The 24,806-nt window shown below is 38.0% G+C and overlaps 1 protein-coding gene across 1 annotated transcript in view; it reads right to left on the bottom strand.

Annotated features, from left to right (window-relative positions):
• The window catches only part of LOC311206068 (ras-related protein Rab-10-like), a 30,339-nt gene extending 8,411 nt beyond the window's left edge, over window positions 1-21,928 (bottom strand). Inside the window, exons 1-5 of the mRNA XM_084281229.1 lie at window positions 21,738-21,928; window positions 16,620-16,680; window positions 15,297-15,435; window positions 6,189-6,278; window positions 703-804 (exon numbers count right to left, since the gene is read on the bottom strand). Coding sequence (XP_084137355.1) covers window positions 703-804; window positions 6,189-6,278; window positions 15,297-15,435; window positions 16,620-16,680; window positions 21,738-21,882 — 537 coding nt within the window. The 5' untranslated portion in view covers window positions 21,883-21,928. The remainder of the gene's footprint in view (window positions 1-702; window positions 805-6,188; window positions 6,279-15,296; window positions 15,436-16,619; window positions 16,681-21,737) is intronic.
• Between the last annotated feature and the right edge of the window lie 2,878 nt (window positions 21,929-24,806).

Raw genomic sequence — 24,806 nt, 5'->3', positions numbered from 1 at the left:
TCTAAAATAATATTCTACTGTCTAAAAATAAATTGCAACGCAAAACATTTTCATAGCTAATTAACAATAATTCAGTCCTACAAAAGAGTTTTGTATGGCAATTCTGAGTAGCAAGGACCTTTACACCAACACAAGCTAAGTGGTTAGAGATGCCAACTCTGACAGCTACAATATTGATTCTACCACTAATTAACTCAAATCTTTAAGTTCTAAGATCTTCAAAAGCACTAGTGTAAATCATCCAAACAAACAACTATGATCTTTGGATAAAACATTTGATTGCTGTATATAAAAGGTCTGCTCTTTCCATCTGCATGTGACCTCTTCACAGTATGCATATTCTGAGGAAACCTACAGAAAAAAATGAATCTTCCTGGCACAGAAGTGGAACTACAGTGTAACACTCCCCCCCCCCAGTATTAACACTTCTGTTGAAGGAAACTGTGGGAAGGAAAACCACTAATGCAGATTTCCTGAATTTTCACCTTCTCCTTGAACAATATTATACATGTTTCCTTCTTCTTCTGTTCTCTCCTCCCACAATTCTTCTTCCCCATATCCTCCCCATACGTCTACAGTTACAGGATCCCCCCCAAATATAACTACATAATGCAAAAACAGTCCTGGTTGTGCTTTGCTAAAGCTATCCTGTGTTTACAATCTTGTTTACCCGATCTCCCCTTTTCTTTCTGCTCAGCCTACCTTTTCCAGTATCTCCTTAGTCAAGAGTGAAAATGCATCCTCAATGTTCACATTATCTTTGGCACTGGTTTCAAAAAAGTGTATCCCATGTTCCCAAGCAAGCTGAAAAACAAATGTAGGCAACAGGATAAAGAGTCTTTAGGAAAAAATAAAATATTTACTGATACCAATAGCAATAGATATGTAAATGCTTCTGACAGTTTCTAACATGTTATATAAATGTTATATTTAATGTCATGTTATATTAAGTAAATGTTATATTAAGTAAATGTCAGCTCAGTGAAGTACACTGTATTCATTCTCATTTCATAAATTTCAGGTAAGTCTTAAATCAGTCTTCTTAAATTTCTCTATTTTCAAAACAACTTTTTGATCTATCTTGTAAATAAGAACAAACTGTAGTGGGTCTCTTCTCAATGTTTTGACTGATTTGGAAAATGAATCATCTCCTAGGCAATTATTTAGAGGAAATTAATGGAATGCCTGCAGAAAAGGATAGATAAAAATGTGACAAAAATGTACAAAAACAGTCATGATGAAATAAAAAAAGAGATGTAGCATTTCACCAAAGAGGCAGAATAGCACACAGATAACAGACACACAAAGAACTGATGTGTATGTGAAAATATATTATGGTAATAGGAGAACCAAGAAAATACTTAGAATAAATCTACAGTACAGATATTATGTTGGTTAATTTTATTTTATTTTATTTTTAATTATTTAATTTTTATTTTTATTTTTATTTTTATTTTTTGTGTCCCCTCAATTCCAGCATACCTCTCTTACAGCTGGATGGATACATATTGGCATGAGGAAAAAGGAACTACAAAATTCAGAGCTTTTTAAGGTCCTGAACTTCTTCTAATTTATACTGCCAAATACATGGAGAAAAACAGTTGACCATGGGGAGAGGCTAAGTTGAGAATATTTGCCAGAAAAAAAAATAAAATAATTAAAAAAAAAACTTAGTAGAAGGCCTATTTTATTCCCTTTGCAATGAAAAATCTCTCACTACACATCTGGAGAAGGCAATCTCAGTGAAAGAAAATACTCCTACTGCTTATACTGTATACAAAATCCTGTAATTACTGACCACTTAATTTATTTGTAATGTTCTTCATTAGGATAAAAAGTCTAATGCTGGCAGTTATACTTGTTTTCAATGTGCTCTAGAGCTAACTTTAAAAAATTCAAAAATAAGGCATGAAAGCATAAGAATTGATATGCAGAATTTTAGTAATGTTATAATGAAGACTATTTTAAAGGTGGAAAAAGGTTAGCAAAATGGTTTATTTTCCAAAATACTGTAATGAAATATAATTTTGAAAATGAAGAACATTTCTGTTTCTTAAAACAGACTGCTTCATGAGAGATTCGAAACTCCTGCTGACTGCAATGAACAGTTTTAGATACTGTAGCAACTTGTAGCAAAAAAATAAGATCACATTACTGTTAGCAAGTGTCAATGGTAAACAATGATTCATTATGGTTCATAAGGAAAAATACAGGTAGTTAAAATACTGGGCTAATAAAATGGGGAAGACTGCTTCATAATTTATAAAGTACATGGGTTCTACTATTAAATATTCCTTTTTTCTTTCTTGTGTCATGTAATAGACATCTAGAGTCTACCTGTGTAGAAACTCTGATAAACACACACCATTTGAATCGCGGAATCACAGAAATCAGTTGGAAAGATAACCCCACTTGAAATGGGACTACTGCCCATATAACATAGGGTCAACCATAGCTTTGCCTACCTGACCCTTGAAATCCCCCAAGGATGGAGATTTTGCAAGTTTTCTGGGACGCTCTTCCATGGCTAGACCACCCTTTTAGTGAAATTGGTTCTCCTCATCTCCAACCTGAACTTCCCAAGCCAGGGTCTGTGTCCATTGCCATTTGCTTTATTGTCTGCCAGTATTCATTCAGAAGAGTCCTTTTCAGCCATCCTTTTAACTACACGTCAATTGCTGTAGACCAGTTGCTGCTCCTCAGCATCCTCTTTACCCAGCTCCCTCAGCTCTCATGCATTGCTTCCACTGGACCTCAGTTATTTGTCTGACCTTCTCCACTATCTCAGCATCATTCTTGAAACGGGGCAGCCCGAACTGACACAACATTCCATTGTGGTCTTTGCCAGCACTAAAAAGACAGGGGTAATAATTTCTCCAGATCTGCCATCCATTATCCTCCTAACTGTGGTCAAGCATGCTTTTTTGCAATGCGAGGATACCATTGACTTATATTTGAGCTGGTGTTCATTGTACATTGTCAGTGCTCTGAAACAGAGCTGTAATTCAGGCAATCACTCCCTGCTTGTACTGATGCCTGCGATTATTCCCTTCCAGGTGGCAACCTTTGTACTTCTCTGTACTGAATTTCATCAGGGTCCTAAAGAATTGAAGTTCTACCATTTGGTGTGCCGGTAACAACCCTAAATCTCATATCACATGCGAATCTCCTTCTGTCATCATATCACTGACCTCTGATGTACTCTGCTCATTACTACCAACTACACAGCCTTCAATTACTACCTTTTGCACCTAGTCCACATTTCCTAGCTTTCAAGTGAGAATGCCATGCGAGGAAGTGACAAAAGCTTTATTAAATTCAAAATGTATCAAAACCACTGCTATTCCCTTATCCACATCCTCATTTCCTGGTATCATAAAAGGCAATCAGGGTGGCTCACGGGATTTGCCCTCTGTTGAACATTTCAGATCACCTCCTTGTCCTTTAAATGGTTGGATAAGGATTTAATAAATCAAGAAGAATGAATAAAGAACACCGAATAGAGAAGATTAATCAGAGAATCACAGAATGGCTGAGGTTGGAAGGGACCTCTGGAGGTCATCTGGTCAAACCTCCTTGCTGAAGCAGGGCCATCTAGAGTAGGTCGCACAGGACCATGTCTAAATGGCTTTTGGACATTTTTGAGCCAAATGCCTTTTGAGCCTCTCCTCTAAAGAGGGAGACTCCACAAATGTATGCATTAATGTATGTACTGTTCCAATTCTACTAAGTATAGGGGCAAGCAAGTTGTCTACAAATGTACATAAATGAAAAAAAACAACCCACACCATCAGCCCAGTATTAATGCAGCAGCAAGTATGAGCTTTGGCTAATCTACCTCAAACAACCTGGAAAGGCACACTCTAAGAATTTTTACCTTTTTTTTTTTTTTTTTTTTTTTTTTAACTGTCAGGACTATCTTGAATAAATCTGTAAATAAAACTAAATACCAAACTGGTGGTGATAATGCTACTTGGAAACATTATTTTATATCATCCTTGAGAACAGTTTGGAGATCTCAAGTGAAATAAGCTCATGTCTCACAAAATAAATAAACAAACAAATAAATAAATAATTGCCAGTATCTCTTCCAAAGCTAAGTTTAATTCCAACTGTTTATTTCTTTTAACTAAAAATATGGTAATTCCTAGTAAAATGCTGCTATGATTTCTTAGTGTTGAATCACAGAGATTTGTCTGTAATATTCCTAGCACTGTGGAGTATTTTTTTTCACGCATATTTACCTGTAAAATCAGTTCTGAAGTCAGGCACATGAAGAGCAAAAAGGAAAACAAACAAGCAAACACATTTGTCTATTTCTGTTAGAAAGATGTGACAAGAAAAATGGGCACATTCTACCAAATTATGTAACCTTCAGCTTTTTTACTTATTTTTCAATGAGAAAAATAATGTTATTGGTTTGGGGAAGAGGGGAATTGGAGGAGGAGCCCCAAAAAGGTTGAATTCAAACTTTTCTCAAAATGAATAAATAAAAGTTATTAATCTAAGAAAATACTTCATAGTGTTAAAATTAAGTATGTCAACTTATGAGTGACCAAAATGATACAATTACAAAAACAAGCTTTAAAAATATAATTTCTCTGTATTAAATTAGTTTTTACACGGGCATACCATGACCACTCAGTTATGACAGCTTGTTACGCAACTGCCAAAATCCATAGTAAGATTCCCAGAGAATCCTTCGATCTGTGCAAGATTCTGAGCAGAACAATGCTTACAGCTTATACTCACAGGGCAATATGAAATATATAAGTGCAAATTATTATGTGGCAGAGTTTGCATTAAACCATTTTCCCCTCTTAATATGGTATTTCCTTCCTTGGAGTGAGAGAAGAATATTAGCTTACCCTCTGCTAATGCAATCTTTCTCCAGCTAGCTCAGTCAGATTCTCTAGCATTTTAACATCACATTAAAAGAAAAATAGTATAACTGAAGAGCTGCCTCAGAACACAGGAGAAATCTGGAAAGCAGACACAGTGGTGAGGGGGTAATGACTTGTTTCTCAACAAACAGACTGCATTAAGAGAAATTTTGATTGCATCGTTAAGGATGCAGAAGTCAGAAAAAGTCATTGTTAATACCATATGCAAAACCCTAATACTGCCCTCTTGTGCACATGCATCCAGTGAGCCTTCAGATTTATAACATCGTATTCCTTGAGTTAGAGTATACATGTATTTTTCAGCAACCTTATTCCGTGTACACAGATACAGTACACCTTATGCTATTTTTTAAAGTTTCTTAATCTGGAATTATATAATTGGCAAGAAATTATCAGTGTTCTTTTCCTCAAACACAGTATAACCTGCTGACTCACCATGCCTAAATGCATAGTAGAAGGGTTTGTTCCAACATACATACAACAGATGCATACAATTTTCAGCTGCAAAAATTACTGGTATATACTCCAAGCTAAACTGCAACATTAAGTCAGCACCACAGTTTCTTCTGCCACTGCATGCCTCCTGGATTTCCTGACAGGTTCTCAGTGATGGTCATTTGCCATCACCTTTAAAACAGTACCCCCCACTTACCAGTTCTTCTTCTATAGTCTAAACTATATTATACTATAATTAAACTATAATCTCAGCTGTACAACCCACACAGTTAGAACTAGGAGGGTAGCTGGATGTCCCCTAAATGTATCTGTACAGTATTATTTAGAGCTATTTATAAACAATGAAGATCACAGTGCACAGGCTGCCAGAATAGCTCTTTACAGTCAGACTGTAGCAAAAAATCATTGATAAGTACATCAAGTACTATAAAAATGATGCAGAATGTACTATGCATTATATTTTAGCATTCCACATTACAACAGTACTCTGGAAATGTAGATTCTAAAATCTTTGTAAATATAATTTGAAAAATACAATTTCTACCATAATGCCTGAAACTATTTAAGTTCATTGTAACTTTTAAAATAAGAATCAGTATTCTGAAGAGAGCAACTAGGAGATATTTAATGAATTTCTGTACATGTATTTAAAAAAACAAACAAACAAACAAACAACAAAACACAAAACACAACGAATGACATTGTTCTTCTGGAGCTATTTCTAACAGAGTTTTTGGAACCCAGGAGCCTTTTATCACTTTCAGTGTAGTAGTTCATAGTCACATACTAAGATACTCAGCAGAAGAAAGCACCAATGATCAATGATACCTTTTCTCCTCTACGTTTTGGAACTACACGTTCAGACTCCTTATCACACTTGTTGCCCAACAGTATTATGTCCACTTCATCACCTGCTTTCTGAAAGAGAACCAGCATTAGTAAGTGTCATGTTAGGAAAAAAGAAAACAACGTAAGCCTTTCACCTTCAACTCACACTAACCTTCAGCACTATTCCCTTGAAAGTAAAGGCTAAATTCTGTCCTGACCTTTTCATCTGTGGAAACATTTTTCATGAGTTCACAGGATTCTGAGGAAAACATCAAGACTGCACGGAGCAGAGAAAAGCCGTTTACAAGCACAGGGCATAATTTGGATCATCTTTCAATGCGGTATAAAGTATATGGTGCGTGGGTGCTGTTTTCTGATGAATGCTTGATCTTGAGGTTTTAAAGTGACTGGAAATGCCCCAAAGTCGCAGACACTGCCCTCCCTGAAGTAACGGGTTCATGGATTAGCATGTTAGTCAGGTCTACATCTGGCACTCAAAGGGAAAAAAGGAAAGAATTTGCTGCACCTGAAAGAGCACCTCTCTGTACTTCACTTTTGCACACAGACAGTAAAATTACATTCAAGGTGCTCAAACTCAACATAAAAGTTTGATTATTCCAAGACACTCAGAAGAAGGCAATAGATTTTTAATGAAGTAAAAATTTTAAAACCTCATTGATTTCAGAAGGAAGAAAAATCTAGCTTTTTGACCTTGTCTCTATCCTTCGTTCCACTAATCCAGTTACGTACATGATGACTCTGGATGCTTTACATCAGTGTTATTTTAAGATAAGCCATTGTAACTCTACATGACTGGAATAATGACAGGGAAACGGAACAGTTCAGCAACAGAATGTGGAAATTGCAAACTGACAGTTGTTGTGAAAAACACAGTATTTAAAACCACTTTTGATGCTTCAATGGAGGAAGCTGAGGGTCTTAGTCTAGAGACAATGCACATGTGATCTGATCCCATGACATATTCTGAAAGTAAATGCTCTCACAGCTCCTCTGATGATTCAAATAGTTTGATCTCATGCTACAGATCTCTCTACAAGGATGCTGATGAAATCTCTGATCCCTAATAAATTCTTAATTTTTATAATACTAATAAAGCCGTAGGGTGTCTCCATCTCTTTCAGAGAGGATTAAAACTAGCTCATAGCTTGAAAATTTTTCTGTGGAAAGACTGAAAGGAACAGGTATATGCAAGTATATTCACCTACCCAATGTGACAGAAGATGCCTCATCTCCAAATAAGCAACAACAAGAGAGCACTGATAATTCATCATTACAGCTGCAGTACAATTCCGGTATCAGAAGCAGCCAAACACTTTGAGCATTCACAACCACAATTCTCAGAATCTGTACCATAAGACAAAAACAGGCACAGACAACCCTCTTCCCCAGAGCACTCACAGCTGCACATGGACACAAGTACCCCCGACAGAGAAATTTAAAGAAAAATCTCTATTCATTAAAGGATGACAGAATCTTTTTTTTTTTTTTTTTGTCTTTTTTTTTTCCCTCTCTTTTACAACTAAGTTGCCTCATTTGAAGAGTACAGCAGTGGGCACAATTTATTATTAAGGAACACCATTTCACTTTTTTAATCCACTCTCATTTTAGAGTCAGCTAATCTCATTTCATAACTACAGCTGACGTTCAAGACAATGCAGTATTAAAATGAAGTAAGCTCATCATAAGAGTATAAAATACAGGCCAAAAATAATGAATCAGTCTAACCTGGATTAATAGACCAAAATGTTGGCTGTTCCAGAATGCGCTGGAGCTTTACTCATTAAGGTGAATGGTTCTCCTACATAAAATTGCATACATCAGTCCTTAAAATAGGGTAGAGTAAATAGACAATTTAATCTCATCATGTAATCAACTTTTTATTTGAAAGAAGGCTGTATGCAGCTGAGGGTTTTACCAGTGACATTTGACTTCACTCTGAAGCAAAAGGTCAAAAGAAAATGCTAGCATCCTTTCTGTGCAAAAACATGAAATCCATCCTGTTGTGTATTTCTGCACAAACAGCACAACTTTTTAAAGTGGAAATGTTCTCTCTGCACAATTTCAAATAATAAAAACATCTGAAGGGTCTAAATACCAGGCCTTTCAGTATTTACTTTCATAAATAACCTTATTTCTACATTAATACAATTTCATTATGAATTTTCACTTTGACTGGATTTTTTTTAAAGTTAACATCTTGAAGTTTCTTCATTTTAGAAAACTAAAGGATATAAACCAAAATTACCTTCATTTTAAATTTTGAAAACTGATTGTGCAGATGAAGTCCTAAAAAAAATACCTCAACATGAGTAGGCAGAAGTTTGACCATGTGCTCAGTTGGCATAAAAACTGCAGAGGTACACTGATTTCCATTGGCCAAAAATACGGCTCTTCAGTGCTTCTAAAAGCTCACTGTGTATTTTCATCCTCTTTTATTTATAGCGTAGGAATAAGCCTTGCAAATGCAAAATCTATAGCTAAAAAGAGGATGATTATTTTACAGTTGTTAAGATGCTATTATGTAAGCCAGCTAACGGAGTCAGGAAGCATTTCTCCCATGTCATGGAAAAGTACTATCAAAATTTAATCAAGGCAAAAAGAAAAAAAAAAAAAAAAGAGAAAATTTCTTTTTTTGAGCAGTGAAAAAAAAAATGTTTTGTCTTGGTATTTCAAAAATACATCCAGAGTTTTGGTTGACTCTCCTCAGTTTTTATTCTGCTTTTAACATTTCAAAGTTCATATTCCACTGATAATTCAAATTAAAAAGTACAAACTTGGAGAAAACCTAGCCTATATATATATATATATAAATGTATTTTATGTCCAAAAAGGCTACATCAACACCCTATTTTTCTCCGAAATTTGAAGTTGTGAAATTTATTGAGGCCAACCAAGTGTTTTGACCAGTTTGGAAGAGTTTGTAGTCACCAGGTTTTGGCAAAAACTGGAGCCAGGCTGCTTCTTGCCAGCTGCTTTGTTGGGTGGCCACATGAGGGAGCAGCACCATAGCCACAATCTCAGTGGTGCCACAGACCAGACTAGGAACACGGCTCACATCAGGTAACACCATCGTGTGCTCATGCAGCCTGCTCCAGCAGCAGCCATCCATCCCTGGCCCTAAATAACTACAGGACCGCTTAACTTTTACCTAACCTGTGTGTTCAACCTGGTAAATGCATATTCTAAGTCACCTTGACTATGTAGGTAGTAAGAGAAACCAAGAGTGCAATATGGAGAATGCCTTGCTCATTCTTTTTGTATGTATTCTTTTTTCTTTGATGTTTTTCTGCACTTTTTCTCATTCTGCAGAGAAACTTTTCACAGACATGTTGTGAATTTATACGTCAAAAGTAGCACAAACATCTGTTTGGAAAGAGAACGGCATCACATGTGTACTTACAGCTTACTGGGAGACCATCCTTTCACTTAAATGGTGAGAACAGACCCTACCGTGAACAGGTGGCCTCAGCCTGCCCCCTGCAGCACGCTGAGCATTATTAATCCAAAGCTCATCCAGACTCCTCTTTGCATCTATCCGGTGAAGCATTACTTTTTCCTCAGAATCACCACCTTTTCCTTCCACCATGTTTCCACAGCATAGCTGTACAGGGCTGCACTGTTTTGGTAATCACTGATTACAGCTTGAAAGGGAAATGGAAGTTTGCTTGCAGGTCCAAACAGTGAAACAGAACCCAGATCTGATAAAAACACTATTGTAATGCTTCACTAGTTTGTATGTAAGGAAAATGAGTAGCATTAATGTAATTTTTCAGATATGAAGATGAGATCAGCACGCAGCGAGATGAAGGCAGAGCTGGGGAAGGTCATAAGGCAAGGAAGTTTCTTCCTCCTACTTAATAGACAACGATACAAAGAACTTACCCCTTCTACTAATGAAGAATAATTTGTTAAGAATACAGTGTCCCCACATTCTCTTTGACAGCATCATTTGCAGTGTTCAAATTACGATTCTCACAGATAACTCTTTCCACATATTTTTCCAAGGGCCATGTTTTGACCTCAGTTACAAATGCCTCATTTCTGGGTTTTGGTGGAATTGTACAAGTGGTGGAATTGGTTTATCTATTAACAAACTTAGACTTGATTGGACATAAACCAATTTATCCTCAAACCAATCTGGGATTAGAGATAGAGCAATTTAGCAAAATGACAAGGACAAGAAATTTTCAGTTCTAATCAGAGTCGTAACAACAAACTCATCTACGAATTCAATCCTTTTGGCACCAGGCTTTCCCATCTGAAGAAGAAAAACTCAGAGCAATTTGAAGTCAAACTAATTTACATTTGCAAAGCATTTTGCTGTGGAGCTTTTATTTAAATATGATGCAGATATACTTTCCAAGATCCTAACTCTCAGATGCATCGCATTGCACAGAACCAGAAAAGGTTCTGTTCACCACACCCATACATCCAATATCCTGGTTGAGGGGTCACTTATTTCAGATACCACAAGAAGAAAGCCAGTGTATTATAAAAACACCAGATTACATCAACCAGTTCTTGCACATGATTTCCAGCACAAAGGTAATTGTTAGGAACTGGTAATGCCATCTTCATGGCCACATCAGGAAACTAGCACAAAGAAAACCAGGGCCTGCCATCTATGTCAAAGTTTCTGGTGACCCATACCCCATGTGTGAATCATGGAGTGATTCAGGTTGGTAAGGACTTCTGGAAGTCATCTGGTCTAACCCCGTGCTCAGAACTGGCCCAACTTTGAAGTCATGTGATGAGGTTGCTCAAGGCCCTGTGGAACTGAATTTTACACATCTCCAGAGATCCAGATGCTCTCTGGGAACCTTTTTAAGGATTTACTACTGGGAGTAATTTTTTTGCCATTATGTTAACTGGGATCTTCTTCAACACATCCTGAAAAGAACTGCTTTCTGCAAATGGATTTGGTACACAGTTACTTGTATTTGATTTTTAACAGCCAAATAGAATCAGCCTTTCTGAACTCAACAGTCTAGAGGAAAAAAAAACACAACAAAACAAAACAATAATATGGTATCACCTATGAATAAAGAATGGTTGCAGGTTCTAAAGTAATTTTCCTGCAATGATCATGCTCCTAATGAGTGCATTACAAATCCAACATACCTGTACTGGATTTGTCAATGAAGTCCTACAACGCTCAGTTGTGAGTATATTATTCTAGCAACTTTTTTATATACAATCCTGTTACTTAGTTCTGCTCTAGTACTGAGCACAAATGTTAGAACAATACAGGTACAGAACTATAGTTATGTCTTGAATTTCCTTAAACAATAATTCATTTTTAATAGGAGAGTTGCCATATTCCAAACTTAAAATAATTTAAATACAATGATAACATTACTGGCAATCTGATTGCAATAGCACTGACTGACCAGTTTTTCTAAAATCAGTGGAGTTTCTAAGAATGCTAAACTGCTTAGATTTTTACAGCAGTTGAAAATAAAAATGGCTTAGCACACTGAACAGATTTTTAAAAATCCTTCAATTTAAAAGCTCTATGTAAAAAGAATTAAAAAGCAAGAGTGCAATTGTAATAACTGAATCACCTCAAAAATCCTGTTTGATTGGTTCAGGTATAAACTTTATCTAACAATCTGTCTTTTAACAAAACCTGTACCTGTTTCCTTTTTTATTATTTATTTTTTTACTATTTTTATTTTTAAGGATGCTGTAGTAACAGCCACTTTGATACTGGGCATCTGTGGGGAATTAAATACTGGTTTGCATGTACAGACCAAAGCAAATTCAAGGAATATTGATATGCTCCAGCAAGTAATTAATTTTCATGATATGCCCTATGTTGTAACAGTTATTGCTTAGAAACACTTCTTTTACAATGAAAAGTCCCACATATTTACACCAAGACAGTTCAGAAATTGATACTACACTATGATTAAATTATTTTTTATTATTATCTAGCTCCATTACAACACTCACTAACTGCTAGTTTTAAGATTGGTACAATCAATCATACAATTTACATTCCTAGAAATTGTTTGATATATTTTTTTTTTATTTTAAAATAAGGAAGTAATTTTGGGGGTAAGATTAAACAATGCAATTATTAATAGCTTGAGCATGTTTACATGAAAACTTTTACATGTCATGACCAGAAAGCAGGCTCATGCAGGTGTGATTTCCTGATGGATTCGAGCAGATCTAAGCTTTACCACTGTAGGACTGTGGCTACAAGTGCTCTTCCCATCCTTCCCTCCCCTTGTGAATCAACTATCTTGTTGATGTATTAAAGATGATAGGGCAAAATGACCCCTTTGGAGGCAGGATGAAGTTAGATAAATATTTCATACATATATATGTGTATATGTATCACAGAATCACAGAATGGCTGAGATTGGAAGGGACCTCTGAAGATTATCTAGTCCAAACCCCTGCTGAGCAGGATCACCTAGAGCACGTTGTGCAGGATGGCATCTATGCTGGTTTTGAGTATTTCCAGAGAAGGAAACTCCACAACCTCTCTGGGCAATCTGTTCCAGTGCTGTCACCCTCACAGCAAAGAAGTGCCCTCCCATATTCAGCCAGAATTTTCTGTGCTTCAGTTTGTGCCCATCGTCTCTCATCCAGTTGCTGGGCACATGACCGGCTCCATCCTCTCGACACTCTCCCCTCAGATATTTACATACATTGACAAGGTCTGCCCTCAGTCTTCTCTTTTTCAGGCTAAACAGGCCCAGTTCTCTCAGCCTGTCCTCATACAACAGGTACTCCAGGCCTCTCATTGTCTTCATAGCCCTCCTCTGGACTTGCTTCAGCAGTTCCATGTCCCTCTTGTACTAGGGAGCCCAGAACTGGATGCAATACTCCAGGTGAGACCTCACCACAGCTGAGTAGAGGGGCAGGATCACCTCCCTTCACCTTCTGAATGCAGCCCAGGATACCATTGGCCTTCTTGACCACAAGGGCACATTGCTGGCTCATGGTCAGCCTGCTGTCCAGGCTGCTCTCTCATTGGGACTGCTGTGTCAATGCTATCCATGGAGATATATCAATGGATATATATGGATAATCTACACTTTCAGCTTCAGGTAACAGTAAGCCTACTGTCAGATTGTGTGCTCAGTTAAATCATAGCTCATCCAGTTGTTACTTTTGTTGGTTTGCCTAACAGAAGGGAACATGCTTTCCTTAACATAATGATAAAATGTGTGAAGTTGTGTGCAGACAAGCCACTTAGGATATTTTCATCAAGTCTCCTTTGTAAAACATTATTTAAGTTACACTCTGTTGACAGTAAGACTTCTAAGATAGCCATAAGGTCAAGGATAATATTGTACTAGGTCATCATAGATAGTAATGTTCTTAATACTGAAGCAATGTAAATGCAATGTCCTACCAACAGTATAAGATACCCAAAGTACGTATTATGGGATATATGACCATACATAGTTCATTAATTCATCTGTATACTGAAGGTGTGACAAGAGAAAAGGATGTCTTCGATGTTTTTCTTTCAGAGCCTGCTTTTCCAAGATGAGCTCTTCCATCCATCCATCCATCCATCCATCCATCCATCCATCCATCCATCCATCCATCCATCCCTCCCTCCCTCCCTCCATCCATCCATCATGTCATATTCCTACCAGTTTGCAGAGGCTGTAAGTATTATAAAAAAACCTGCCTGAATGTTTACTTGATTTTAATCAACAAAGAGCATTATCTTGTTTGGATTCTTACGCAGCCATACTAACTATAAACTTTTTGTGTCAATACATAGAAAATAGACCTATCTCTACCCAACAGCACACATCAAGAGGGACTGAGCAATATTACTCAGGCCGCTAATGGCAGAAAAAGGGGGAATGGTTTTAAATTAAAGAAGGGAAGATTTAAATTATATGGAAATTAGGAGGAAATTCTTCACTCAGAAGGTAGTGAGGCACTGGAACAGTCTGCCTAGAAATGTTGTGGATGCCCCATCCCTGGAGGCATTCAAAATGTTCAAGGATGGATGAGACCCTGGGCAACCTGGTCTACTGGGAGGTGTCCCTGCCCATGGCAATGGAGTTGTAGCAAGGTGATCTTTAAGGTCCCTTCCAACCCAAGGCGTTCCATGATTCTATGAATACAGGCTCCTGGCACTGGTTTACAGGCAGCTCAGTGATCTGATGCCTGACAATTTCCTCCCCAGCTCCTTCCTGACCTTGTTCCCACACATTCTTCTCCCAGCCTTCCTATTCCTCTCCCTTATGACAACTCCATAAACTGCCAGACCTTTCTATGAACCTCTTAAGCTCACTAACACAGCGGAAAACTACACAACTGTTTTTGCTCTGTTAATTTTTCACCACATTAGTGAGGTGGAGTGAAGCTCAGAGGGGTCTAACAAGCTCCAGAAGCAGCACAACAGGAGCAAACTTTCACATGCAGGCAAGTTTGTAGGAACATGCTCCCTGCCTGGCAGTCATGCGCTGCTGAATCCCTTCCTATGTCACATGCAAACAGACTTTTCTGGCTGCAGTACCACAAACAGATGAACTAAACCAACAATTTGCTGCACCAAAAAAGGACTGACCCTGCTCTCTCCCATTTCCTCCCATTCTCACATGGGAATATACAGCAAGGGAAAACAGGATGTTTCATTTGATTTGCTTAATATGATTTTTGGGATGAGGTGATGACATAGAAAGTAATGAAATTAGGAAACGGCAATCACTGATTATTATATGGAATTTTGACATTGAAGCTAATTAAAATCCTGGGAGAAACTCACGGAGATTGGCTTGTAGGTCTTGTGAACAGCCACACCGGTGACAAGAGCACTGTAACATAGTATATGTGAAACTGGATTTGAAGATGTGTTTTAAACGTACTTCAGAAAACACTCCTGTATCAGCAAGGGGTTGCTCTGGATAATCTACATGGTCCTTCAGTTTCACATAACATTAAGCTTACTATCATACCATGTGCTGAATTAAATATAAGAAATTGTGGTTAGAAACATACAGCTCCAAGAACAACAATAAATTTTGTGCAGTCATTTAAAACATTAACTGCAGTAATTCATTAACTACCTTCATTAAAAGGTCAACTGCTGTGAAATATATTTACCTCATGGATATCTTTCATCCAGCTTGTGATGCCTTGAAAACTGTCCATATTTGTGATGTCATATACAAGCACAAAGCCTTGTGCTCCACGAAAATAGCTAGTACTAAGCGTATGGAAACGTTCCTGGCCAGCAGTATCCCTGAAAGAAACCATAAAAAGTCACCAATAAACGCATAAATAAATTTAAAATCAATGAATAAACTGTAGAACCCCTCCCTTCAAGAAAAATCACTTTATTTTCCAGAGCTGAATACATTTTGAACTGTGTATGGAAGGAACAAGTGAATATAAGGATGGGAGGAAATCTGGGTGCCAGGTTTCAAGTATGTTTAGCAGTCAAAGAAATACACTGAAGTTTAGGTTGAGTAACACAGCCCTACTAGGAAAGCTAACCCAGTGGCTGAAGTCTGAGTGTAACTTCAAGCTCACCACTTTATACACAGTTCAAGTTCACTTCCTTGCACATAGTTAATCAGCAAGATGAGTTCAACTCAGGTGGCAAAAAAAATAAATAAAATCTGGAGTACAAGCACTGCAGGTGTCAGATGACATCCTACACTCTGACTAGTACTTTGTAAACTGTGACACAGAAAGTGATCTGCTTTAGATGGAAGACAGGTATTTGGAATGAAACGTAATATACTGGGATGCAGAGATTCCTACACACAATTATGCCTTGAGAAAGCTGCCAACAAGCCTTCAAGACTTTTGTATTAGAAGCTGAGATGGAGTAACTGAATATCTAACACTGGTCAGATAATTCAGATACAGAGTTACTCCTTGAGAATTAAATACTGATAACTATAGATAACTGTCTGTATTGGATGCCTGTAGACATAGCTGTCTGCATTCCTATATACCATTTAGAAAAGCCTCAAAAACAAACAAACAAAAAAGGAGTGTAAGTTCCCAAAGATTCATCTGAATAGTTTTCAGTCATTTGAGCCTGCATTTGTTGGGTAATGAAACATAACATTTTCTTGCTTTGTCACTTCCCTCAATGTTCTCATACAATTAAATATACTTAATATGGTTTGTAGATCTGCATTGTGTGCATGCTGTTAACAGCAAAGTTTTATTGCTAAAGCAATCTAGCAACAACTCTCTTTTTATCTTACTTTAGTTAAAAAGAAAGTTAATGCAAAAAAAAAAAAATTTAGTTAACGCAAAAAATATGCTCCCCTATCCGAAATTAAAATTTTAAAATGACCTGCTACATAACAGTTGCACTTAAATGCAGGCACACACATAAAAGCAGATGAGATTTTTCATGTGGTAATGCACGTTAATTGGCTTTCATTTGTGATATAAATTAAAACTTACCATATTTGAAGTTTCACTCTTGTATCATTAAGCGTTATAGGCTTTACTTTAAAATCAATGCCTAGAAGAAAGAAGAAAATCTGTAACATTTCTTGTAACATGGATTTGCTTTTGAAGAATGTTTCTTAGCTCTAGTTATCATGCAATTTTGAACGGAAGGTGAAAAGGAACTCTATCAAACAAAGAAAAACTAACCATATACATTCAAAATGGAAGCTGTACAAGGAAATTATTCAGTGGTGAAGACAACCACGTGCCAATAAATACAATGGAGGGGCAGGTCAAAGCAAAGGTGCAGGTATTCTGAAACGACATGTGCTTATTTCCATTATTAGACAAATGATAGGACAGCAGTTGCATGGCTTATGCACAGTAATACTTGGCAAATACATTGGTGATTTCAGTTGTTTCCAGTTTCATCAAAAAGGCTATATATAGTTGGCAACAAATGCTTACAAAGCTGTTACACGCACAATACCATTTCTCAGTCTTCAGTCCCAAATCCCTAAAAAAAATACTCTAGGGTTACATGAACAGGAATAGAAATTATTTGCATTAGTTAAATGCAAAGACAAGCATACACTGGATTTCATTCAAATCAACAACTGTCTCTGCTTTCTCTGTAGTCTTTATCTCTGTGTATCTCAAAGCCAGAGTGTTAATGCTAAAATCAGCCACTAGCACTTGAAATCACTGCTGAATATCATCTCTACATACATTACAAACCCTTCCTCAAAGATACTTTCCTTATAATTTATAGTGCTTTATTATATTATCAAATTAGGATGACAAGTGTGGGAAATCACACCTGGATTCGTGCCTTGCTGAAGCTCCAAACTTAACATTAGAATCTGTTTGCTATCACCTGCTACCTTGGAGTGATGTATTTCCTCACTATCCTGCTGAAATTTGAAATACATTTCACTGATTTCTCTCTTTCTCTTTTTTTTTTTTTTTTTTTTTTCTCCCTGAAAATTAACCAGGCAATTCAGGCAATTACATTAAGTCAATTACATTAAATAAAGGTAAGGTAGCATTGTGGTAGCTGGCCCTACTGCATTCTCCATGGCCAAGAATCCACAAGGTCAATACAAAAGGAAAGCATTCATGGCAATAAAATATCAATGCAGTGAAGGAAATGTTCCCTTCTTTTTATTTCTGAAAGCATTTTGTGCAAATCTTTGCAGAGTACATGTTCACATGCAAGATTCCAATGGTAGTAACATTTTCATGTGCATGTGGCAAAAGAGTTTAAAATTATTATGATAATCATGTCCTTCACTTGATGAATTTTTATTGAAGCTTCAATAGCAAGGGAAGATGAAATAATATAATTGGTATCTGTAATTAATATTACACAAAGCTTCCTTGATGGAATTAATAATGATGTCTGGAAAGGTAATTTAAGCCAGATTTGCTCATGTGCTCATGTCAGTTGAAATTTAAACGTTACAGAAAACATTTGCTCCTGAAATTCACATGGTTTTGTTTAATTATCTGTATCACTTTCTACAATTGATGTTAGAGCACTTGAGAGGGACAAGGCACTTACTGGGAGGCTGGAAAGTCACTTTCAAATGGTGCAAAAAATTACACTCCACCTAGGGATTCCCACACCCATAAGAAACAGTTTTTATTTGACATACACTTTAATAATAAATTGATATAAGATTTTTTTTTATTATTTATAAAAAGGGAAGCAGAGTGCTGAATCAGACTAAAACTTAATCTAAATTAAAATAAGGCATATTGACTTCTTAAGTCAACTTCAAAATTTATTGACCTAAAAGGTCAATGAATGTTAGTGAAAAACAGAAGTCAATATGTTCTGCATGCATGAATTGTTCATGTCTTTATATGAAATTTCATGCAAACTTAGCAAATTGAAAAGACAAAAAAGAAAAATGAGAAATAAAATGCCAAAGACAGCTCACAGATTTCAGATGCTTTTAGGCCCGTGTACTATACAATATGATCAACATAACGAAGCTAGCATTGATTACTGCTCTTGAGATGAACGTTATTTGAATGCAACAGCTTGTACTTGCTTCTTCTAAGCTGTCAAATAAAACCAAGAATGGGTACACGGGGTACAAGCTCAAATTCTAGTTGTTATTTCCAAGTTTTATATGCATATAAGTTTTATAGCCATGAGAATAATTTCTTTTCTTTACTTGCAAAATAATAAATGTGGACGTATTAGGACTGAGAGACCTTGAAGACAACTAGGTCTAAGAAGCATTAAAATAGTTGTCCACACAGGAATTCAGCTGTGAATTGCCCATGTCCTCCCTCAGCATCTACGAAACAGTCTTTGACCATGTGCAAAAGTCCTCCTCAGAGACGTCTTCTGCAGCTGGCCTACAAAATTACAAAACACTTTTCATCCCAATATAGCTGGCAAGGTCCTGATATAAAAGGCAGAAAAATACGTTTATACAGATTAAAATGTGAGTTTGAGCAACTCAGACAGACAGCAGTGTACACCCCGGTGCAGCTCCTAGCCAGTCATACAGCATCTTCAGCTTTCTCTGGGAAGAGATAAGGAGCTGGTATCAACTCCCAAGCTCCCATTGAGATAAACATAACGTGTTTACCTTCAATGTAATTAATTTCTGTTGATAAACTCTACTTTGTTTCCTTGTAAAGTAAGAATTGGGGTATCCACACATCAGAACTGGCTGTCATAGTGCATTGAAAACAAATGCATAAATCACTTCAATTTGCAATTTCACTCTTTGGTCTTGTATTTTAGGCATAACAAATCTTTATTTATTTCTTTATTTTTTAATATGAGCATTTTGCATTTTAATATAAGCAAAAGTTGTGTTTTGAATAAGATTTCAAAATGAAATTATCTTTTTTTTTTTTTTTTTATCCTAAAATGGGAGTTGAACCACTTTCAACTATGAAAGTCTGGAGTGACTCACAGCTCTACAGAAGTTTTTCCCTTCCTGTTTGACCACAGCCACTATAATCCAGCAAAATAAAAACCTTACAACTGGTGAGATCACAATCCTGTTCACTTGTATACAAGAGGGTTCGTTTTTGTTCATAAACTTTCCCTATGCCGTTATATGCAATGCCATTGTTTAAACAAAAACATTTATTCTTTATAGTCTACCATTGCCTACTATTCATAATACAATGCATCTGCCTTATGATGCATATAAGTTTAATTAGAAAACTATAACTGCTTATAATTTACCCAAACTGCATAATTGAGGAGGAGGAAGGGCACCCATCCTTGAGCATTTAAGTGCCACATAAACTGCTTTCAATGAAAATTTACTGTGGATACATTTTTTGTTTCATTTCATAAAATACATTATTTTAGAAAATTTCACTACTGGAGCCTACCAGAAATTTTGTAATTTGGTTTCCCTGCAGTAACAGTAGTTTTTGTTTTTGTTTTTGTTTTTTTTTTTTCCTAGTAATACAAACCCATGAATCATGATGACAAAGAAATGAGACTCTGCAGTTCCAAGACAACCTTTAACTTCTGTGAGTATGTCCCTCTGTTGCCCAGGAAGGAGGTGACATATGATTTTGTCAGGAAACTCAGATGGCTGAGAAACCGAACAGCCTGGATAATCTTCCCTCTACTCTAACCAACGTTCCAGCTGGACAGGTAGGGTGAAATATCAATTAACATCAGACGAGCGTTCAACAGGCTGCATGACAGATAGGGTTCATTTGGCTGAGCTTGTGTGAGACAGGCATGCAAGTGAAAACAGTTATTTTGATAGCATAGAAAAAGAGGAAGAAGACATCATGAACAAAAAAATCTGAAATGTTGCAATGAGTCTTCTTCCTTTACACCATTACCGACCACAACCATGATGCAAAGACTCAATTTTCTTGGTCGTAGCTGTCCTTGTGAGCAAGGAATTTCCACCTTCAACATCACCACTTCGATAGCCCTCACCCACAATCATATTGATTTTAAAAGTCCATATTCTAACATGCTTCATAAAATAGAATTAAGTGGGATGCCATGTTTCAGAAATAACTTGAAAAATCATATGGAGTTAACAAATACCAAATTTGGGTGATTCATTTATAATTCAGATAAAATACATGCTTTAGAAGTTTTTAAATAACTCAGGAATAAGTTTCAGGAAGAAGTTTTATTACTATAAATTACTATTACTAAATAAGGTTAATCTTGGCCCATAATGGTTACAAAGCTGTTTTATCTTTGCTATTCTTTATAGTCTTTTAACCCACAACTGGGGAAATATATTCTTAATATCATGATATGCTGGGGTTTTTGACTCTGTGATAGATTGGATTAAGAGTACAAAAAAAATCTGTATCAAAATTACAATCTCATGGTTACGTATCTAAGTTCCAATAGAAAATGGATGAAGAAAACTGATGTTTATGATGTCCATGATGTTTCTCATGGATGTTCCTTGAACCTCTTTCTTGTTAAACCTCCTGTAAATTATAAGGATCAATTTCACTACATTTCTGCTAGTTGCATCCTTCCCTTTTTGTCAGTGTTGGTTTCAGAAGATGCTTTGCAAGAAGATGCAGGAAAATAAAGGGTGGGTTTAGCTTCGTCAGTGCTCATGTGGGCAAGTCAAGTAATTTCATGTAAGTCCAGTATTCCCTGTTACAAAATAGGACCAAATGCTGCCATAGATACTACCTATTATTTATTGAGTTAAGCAAACCCTTCCCACACTGAAAAATATATAGGGCTGGGGATGTTTGAAACATAGGAAGACGCAATTTCTTGTGCACACTTTCTGTTAAAGAGCACAGAAAATGGGTTCAAAAAATAAAATACGGACACAAAGACTTTTAAAAACAAAAATTTCCTGCTCAAGGGACCCGTAAAATTTCTGTAAAAAGCAAAACCACTGCAGCCCCATGCAAGCCTTCGCACCGATGACCACCTGCAGCACGAGGAGGGCCAGCTTTGCTGCTCCCCAGGTGCTGTGAGCCGGGACCACGGTGGCAGGGGATGGCTCCTGGCACCCTGCTTCTGTGGGGGTGTAGGGTTGGTAGCATGGGGACACAACCCCAAATCCCCTGGGTCTACCAGCGCCAACTGCTGCCGCCTACAGCGGTGGCTCCGCTTTAATAACCGGGCGGGCGGGCACTCACCGATCGTGGCCAGGTAGGAGGAGGAGCAGGCAGGAGCGCCGGGCTCCGTGTAGCTCCGCACGATGGAGGTCTTCCCCACGCAGGACTCTCCGGCCATCACCACTTTGACCAGCAGCGCCGGCTGCCCCTGCCCCAGCACCGCCATGGCACGGCCGGGCCCTGCGGGGGCCGCGGCCGCAGCTCGGCGCCGCCACGGGGGCGGGCACCGGCGTCCCTCCGCCCGCCGAGCCCGTCAGCGGCTGGGGGCCGAGCCGGGCCGGGAGGAGGGCCGGGAGAGGCGGGGAGGTCGGGCTGAGGGGCCGGGGATGCTCCCCGTGCCCCCAAAGGGCTCCTCTGACGGGTCGAGGTGCCGGCCATTGGGGTGGTGGTGCCTCCACCGCGAGGCTGGGCTGTGGAGCAGGGCTGTGTTAAACCTCCTGCCGGTACCACGCAGCCTTGAGAGAGCATTATGAAATTCTGGAGAGTTGTTGTGATTTATTTTGCCATGTGGTTTCATCACAGGGGATGAAAGAAGGAACTTTCACAATGCCCCGTAACACTTCCTCAATGAAGCGCAGAAGTACACTGTCTGGTTTGTCTTTGCTTCCTAGTGTTAGAGACAGAGGAAATAACGTTTAAAGAATTTCCTCTCTTTCACTTTTGATTTGTCTGTCACGGCGGCGGCTTGTGGTATAAAGAACAAACATCTATCGACCACGTGGATTTGCTGTTTATGTCTGGATGTTTTAACTCCCATACACACTGTCCTAATAGCAAGGCCCTTAGCCGCTTGCTGATGCACACACGGGTGTGATAGATTGAGGAATGGGACATGCTCTGGACTAAAAGTGCTGTTTACAAATATTTGTCTTTATCTAAGCCTGTAATAACTCCTCAGACATTTTCATCTTCACCCCTTCAAGCAACCTGCAATCAATTCACATACCACTGAACATCAGAGTCAACGTACTCACTTTTTTTTGTGGAGGACAAATTAATGAAGCACACAAATTAATAAAGCACAGTTTGGGAAGTCTTCTTATCAAAGGCCCCATTGGCCCCCTCTGTACCACATACAAACCTGTATCTCTGCTAGCCAGAATCAAACTGGTTCGCCACAAACCTTTAGGACTTTGTGGTAGCAGATTTCTAAAGGGGAGCAACAGCTTGTTTCTCGATGCGTGCAGTTCCTGTGATTGCTAAAAGAATGAGAATTTCTGCTGTGATTAGCAAATAATCAGTAGGAAATGACTGATAAAAACAACTGCTGAGTTAGCTGGTCTTTTCAGGAGTCATTTCCGAGACATGACTGTGTAAAAAACCACCACTGCCAAAGAAAGTATCTGTCCAAGTGTTTCCATGGGGGACAGAAAAATACTGTGCGTTGATAAGACATTCTTGAATGACATTTCTGGGAAAAGTCTTTATGAGATACTTTCATCTGGCATGGTCATATGATGAAAGCATTTGTAGAGCTCTTGCAGTGCAATAAAGCTGCAAGTATGCGACTTGTTCAACAAAGTGAAGACTTGAGGAGAACAGGATTTCTGTCTATCAGGGATTAAACAATAAGGATAAGAAAAGAAAAAGAAAAAGAAAAAGAAAAAGAAAAAGAAAAAGAAAAAGAAAAAGAAAAAGAGCTGTTTAAACAAAAGGATAATAGAATGAGCAGATACACAGTGACCATGAATGTGGCTGAACTAAAAAATATGAAGTTTCTAATGAACATTCTTTCAGCTGAGGTAAGCAGGAGATATCTTGGTAGACAGAACATGATGGGCCTATAAAGGATGTTATAAATTCCAGCAATAGGGGAAAACTGGGCTTCATGAACCAACATACTTCCTATGAGAAGCATCCCCTACTATCTAAGCAGTTTTGTAAAGTTCTGCTTCTTCATTCAGAGATTTGAAGCTACTGTTGATTGTCCCAGATCTGAACTATGGTGGGGTTCTAGCATCTTCTGGTAGCTCTCATGGATCAGAGATGGTGATGTGTACAGGGAATCTGTAACATGATTCTATGATTTATGGATAATTTAATGTTTGCAACACCAGCTATGTCTCTAGTCAGCTATGAATCAATACCACTTCACTCCCTCCACCTCCTGTCTGGCAGGGATTGGCAGGGAATTCCCCTGCCATCCTGCAGTAAAACTACCTTGCTGCATTACAGCAAATTTGCCCAGAAGCAGAAGAATTTAATCCACCTGTGCTAGATGTATAGCTTGCCAGGAGCAGCACTGGCCAAAAGTGAGGAATCTGTAAGACCACTAGTTCTACTGCTAAGTGGTCAGAGTGACCAAAAGTGCTTCTACAGAGCAGCCCAGAAGAGCAGGACGGTAGGGCCTTTCGCTTTGGTTTCTGGATCAGTGCCTACCCAGCACCTAGGTTCAGTGGTGTTCTAAGGGCCCCCAGGTAAATCCTCCTGAGAATCAAGAATAACTGAACTGAGCCATGCCAAGAGCTGCTGGAGGGGCTGCAGAAGCGAGGACAAGGGTGGTGAGTGCTCTGCCATGTAGACTGATGTGCTGACATGATGCATGACACGCCTGTGTGTGCAGCACATTAGTTTAGAGATATACCTGAAGACTTTGTCTTTATGGTGGAGCCTTCTCCAGTTCTCTGCTCTGAAGCTGTCCACAAAACTGCCTTCTCCAGAGGAGGGTAATGCTGCGCTGCCTGAAGCAGCTAGGTTTAGATGGTAGCGTGGACTGATGGTGTTAGCGGTGATGTTACGTTAGCTCATTCTGTACCCTGTGTTGTCTGTCATGCCAACCTATTTAAATTAAAAAGTATCTCCAGAAATTTTGCACTTTCGAGTGTTGATTTATGAGCAATATACAAGGCTAAATTCTAATTAATTTCTTAATGAACTGCCTAATGCCCAAGGTTACCATTGCTGTCAGTGGACTGCACTATAGCTTTCCTCACATTCCTATCCACAAGGGGACAGTCTTTCCATCTCTTACCACCGACTAAAACAATTTAAAAGTTAGCTCCTTGAAAAGCTACCATGAAATGAATTGAATCTCATTTCTTTTAAAATAGATGTTCATACCTTATAAAACATTCCACATCTTCGTCAACT

Source organism: Netta rufina (genome assembly GCF_964035555.1).
Source record: "Netta rufina genome assembly, chromosome: 2".
NCBI lineage: Eukaryota > Metazoa > Chordata > Aves > Anseriformes > Anatidae > Netta > Netta rufina.
Note: the sequence above shows the minus strand (reverse complement) of the source record. Positions and strands in the feature narration are given on the sequence as shown.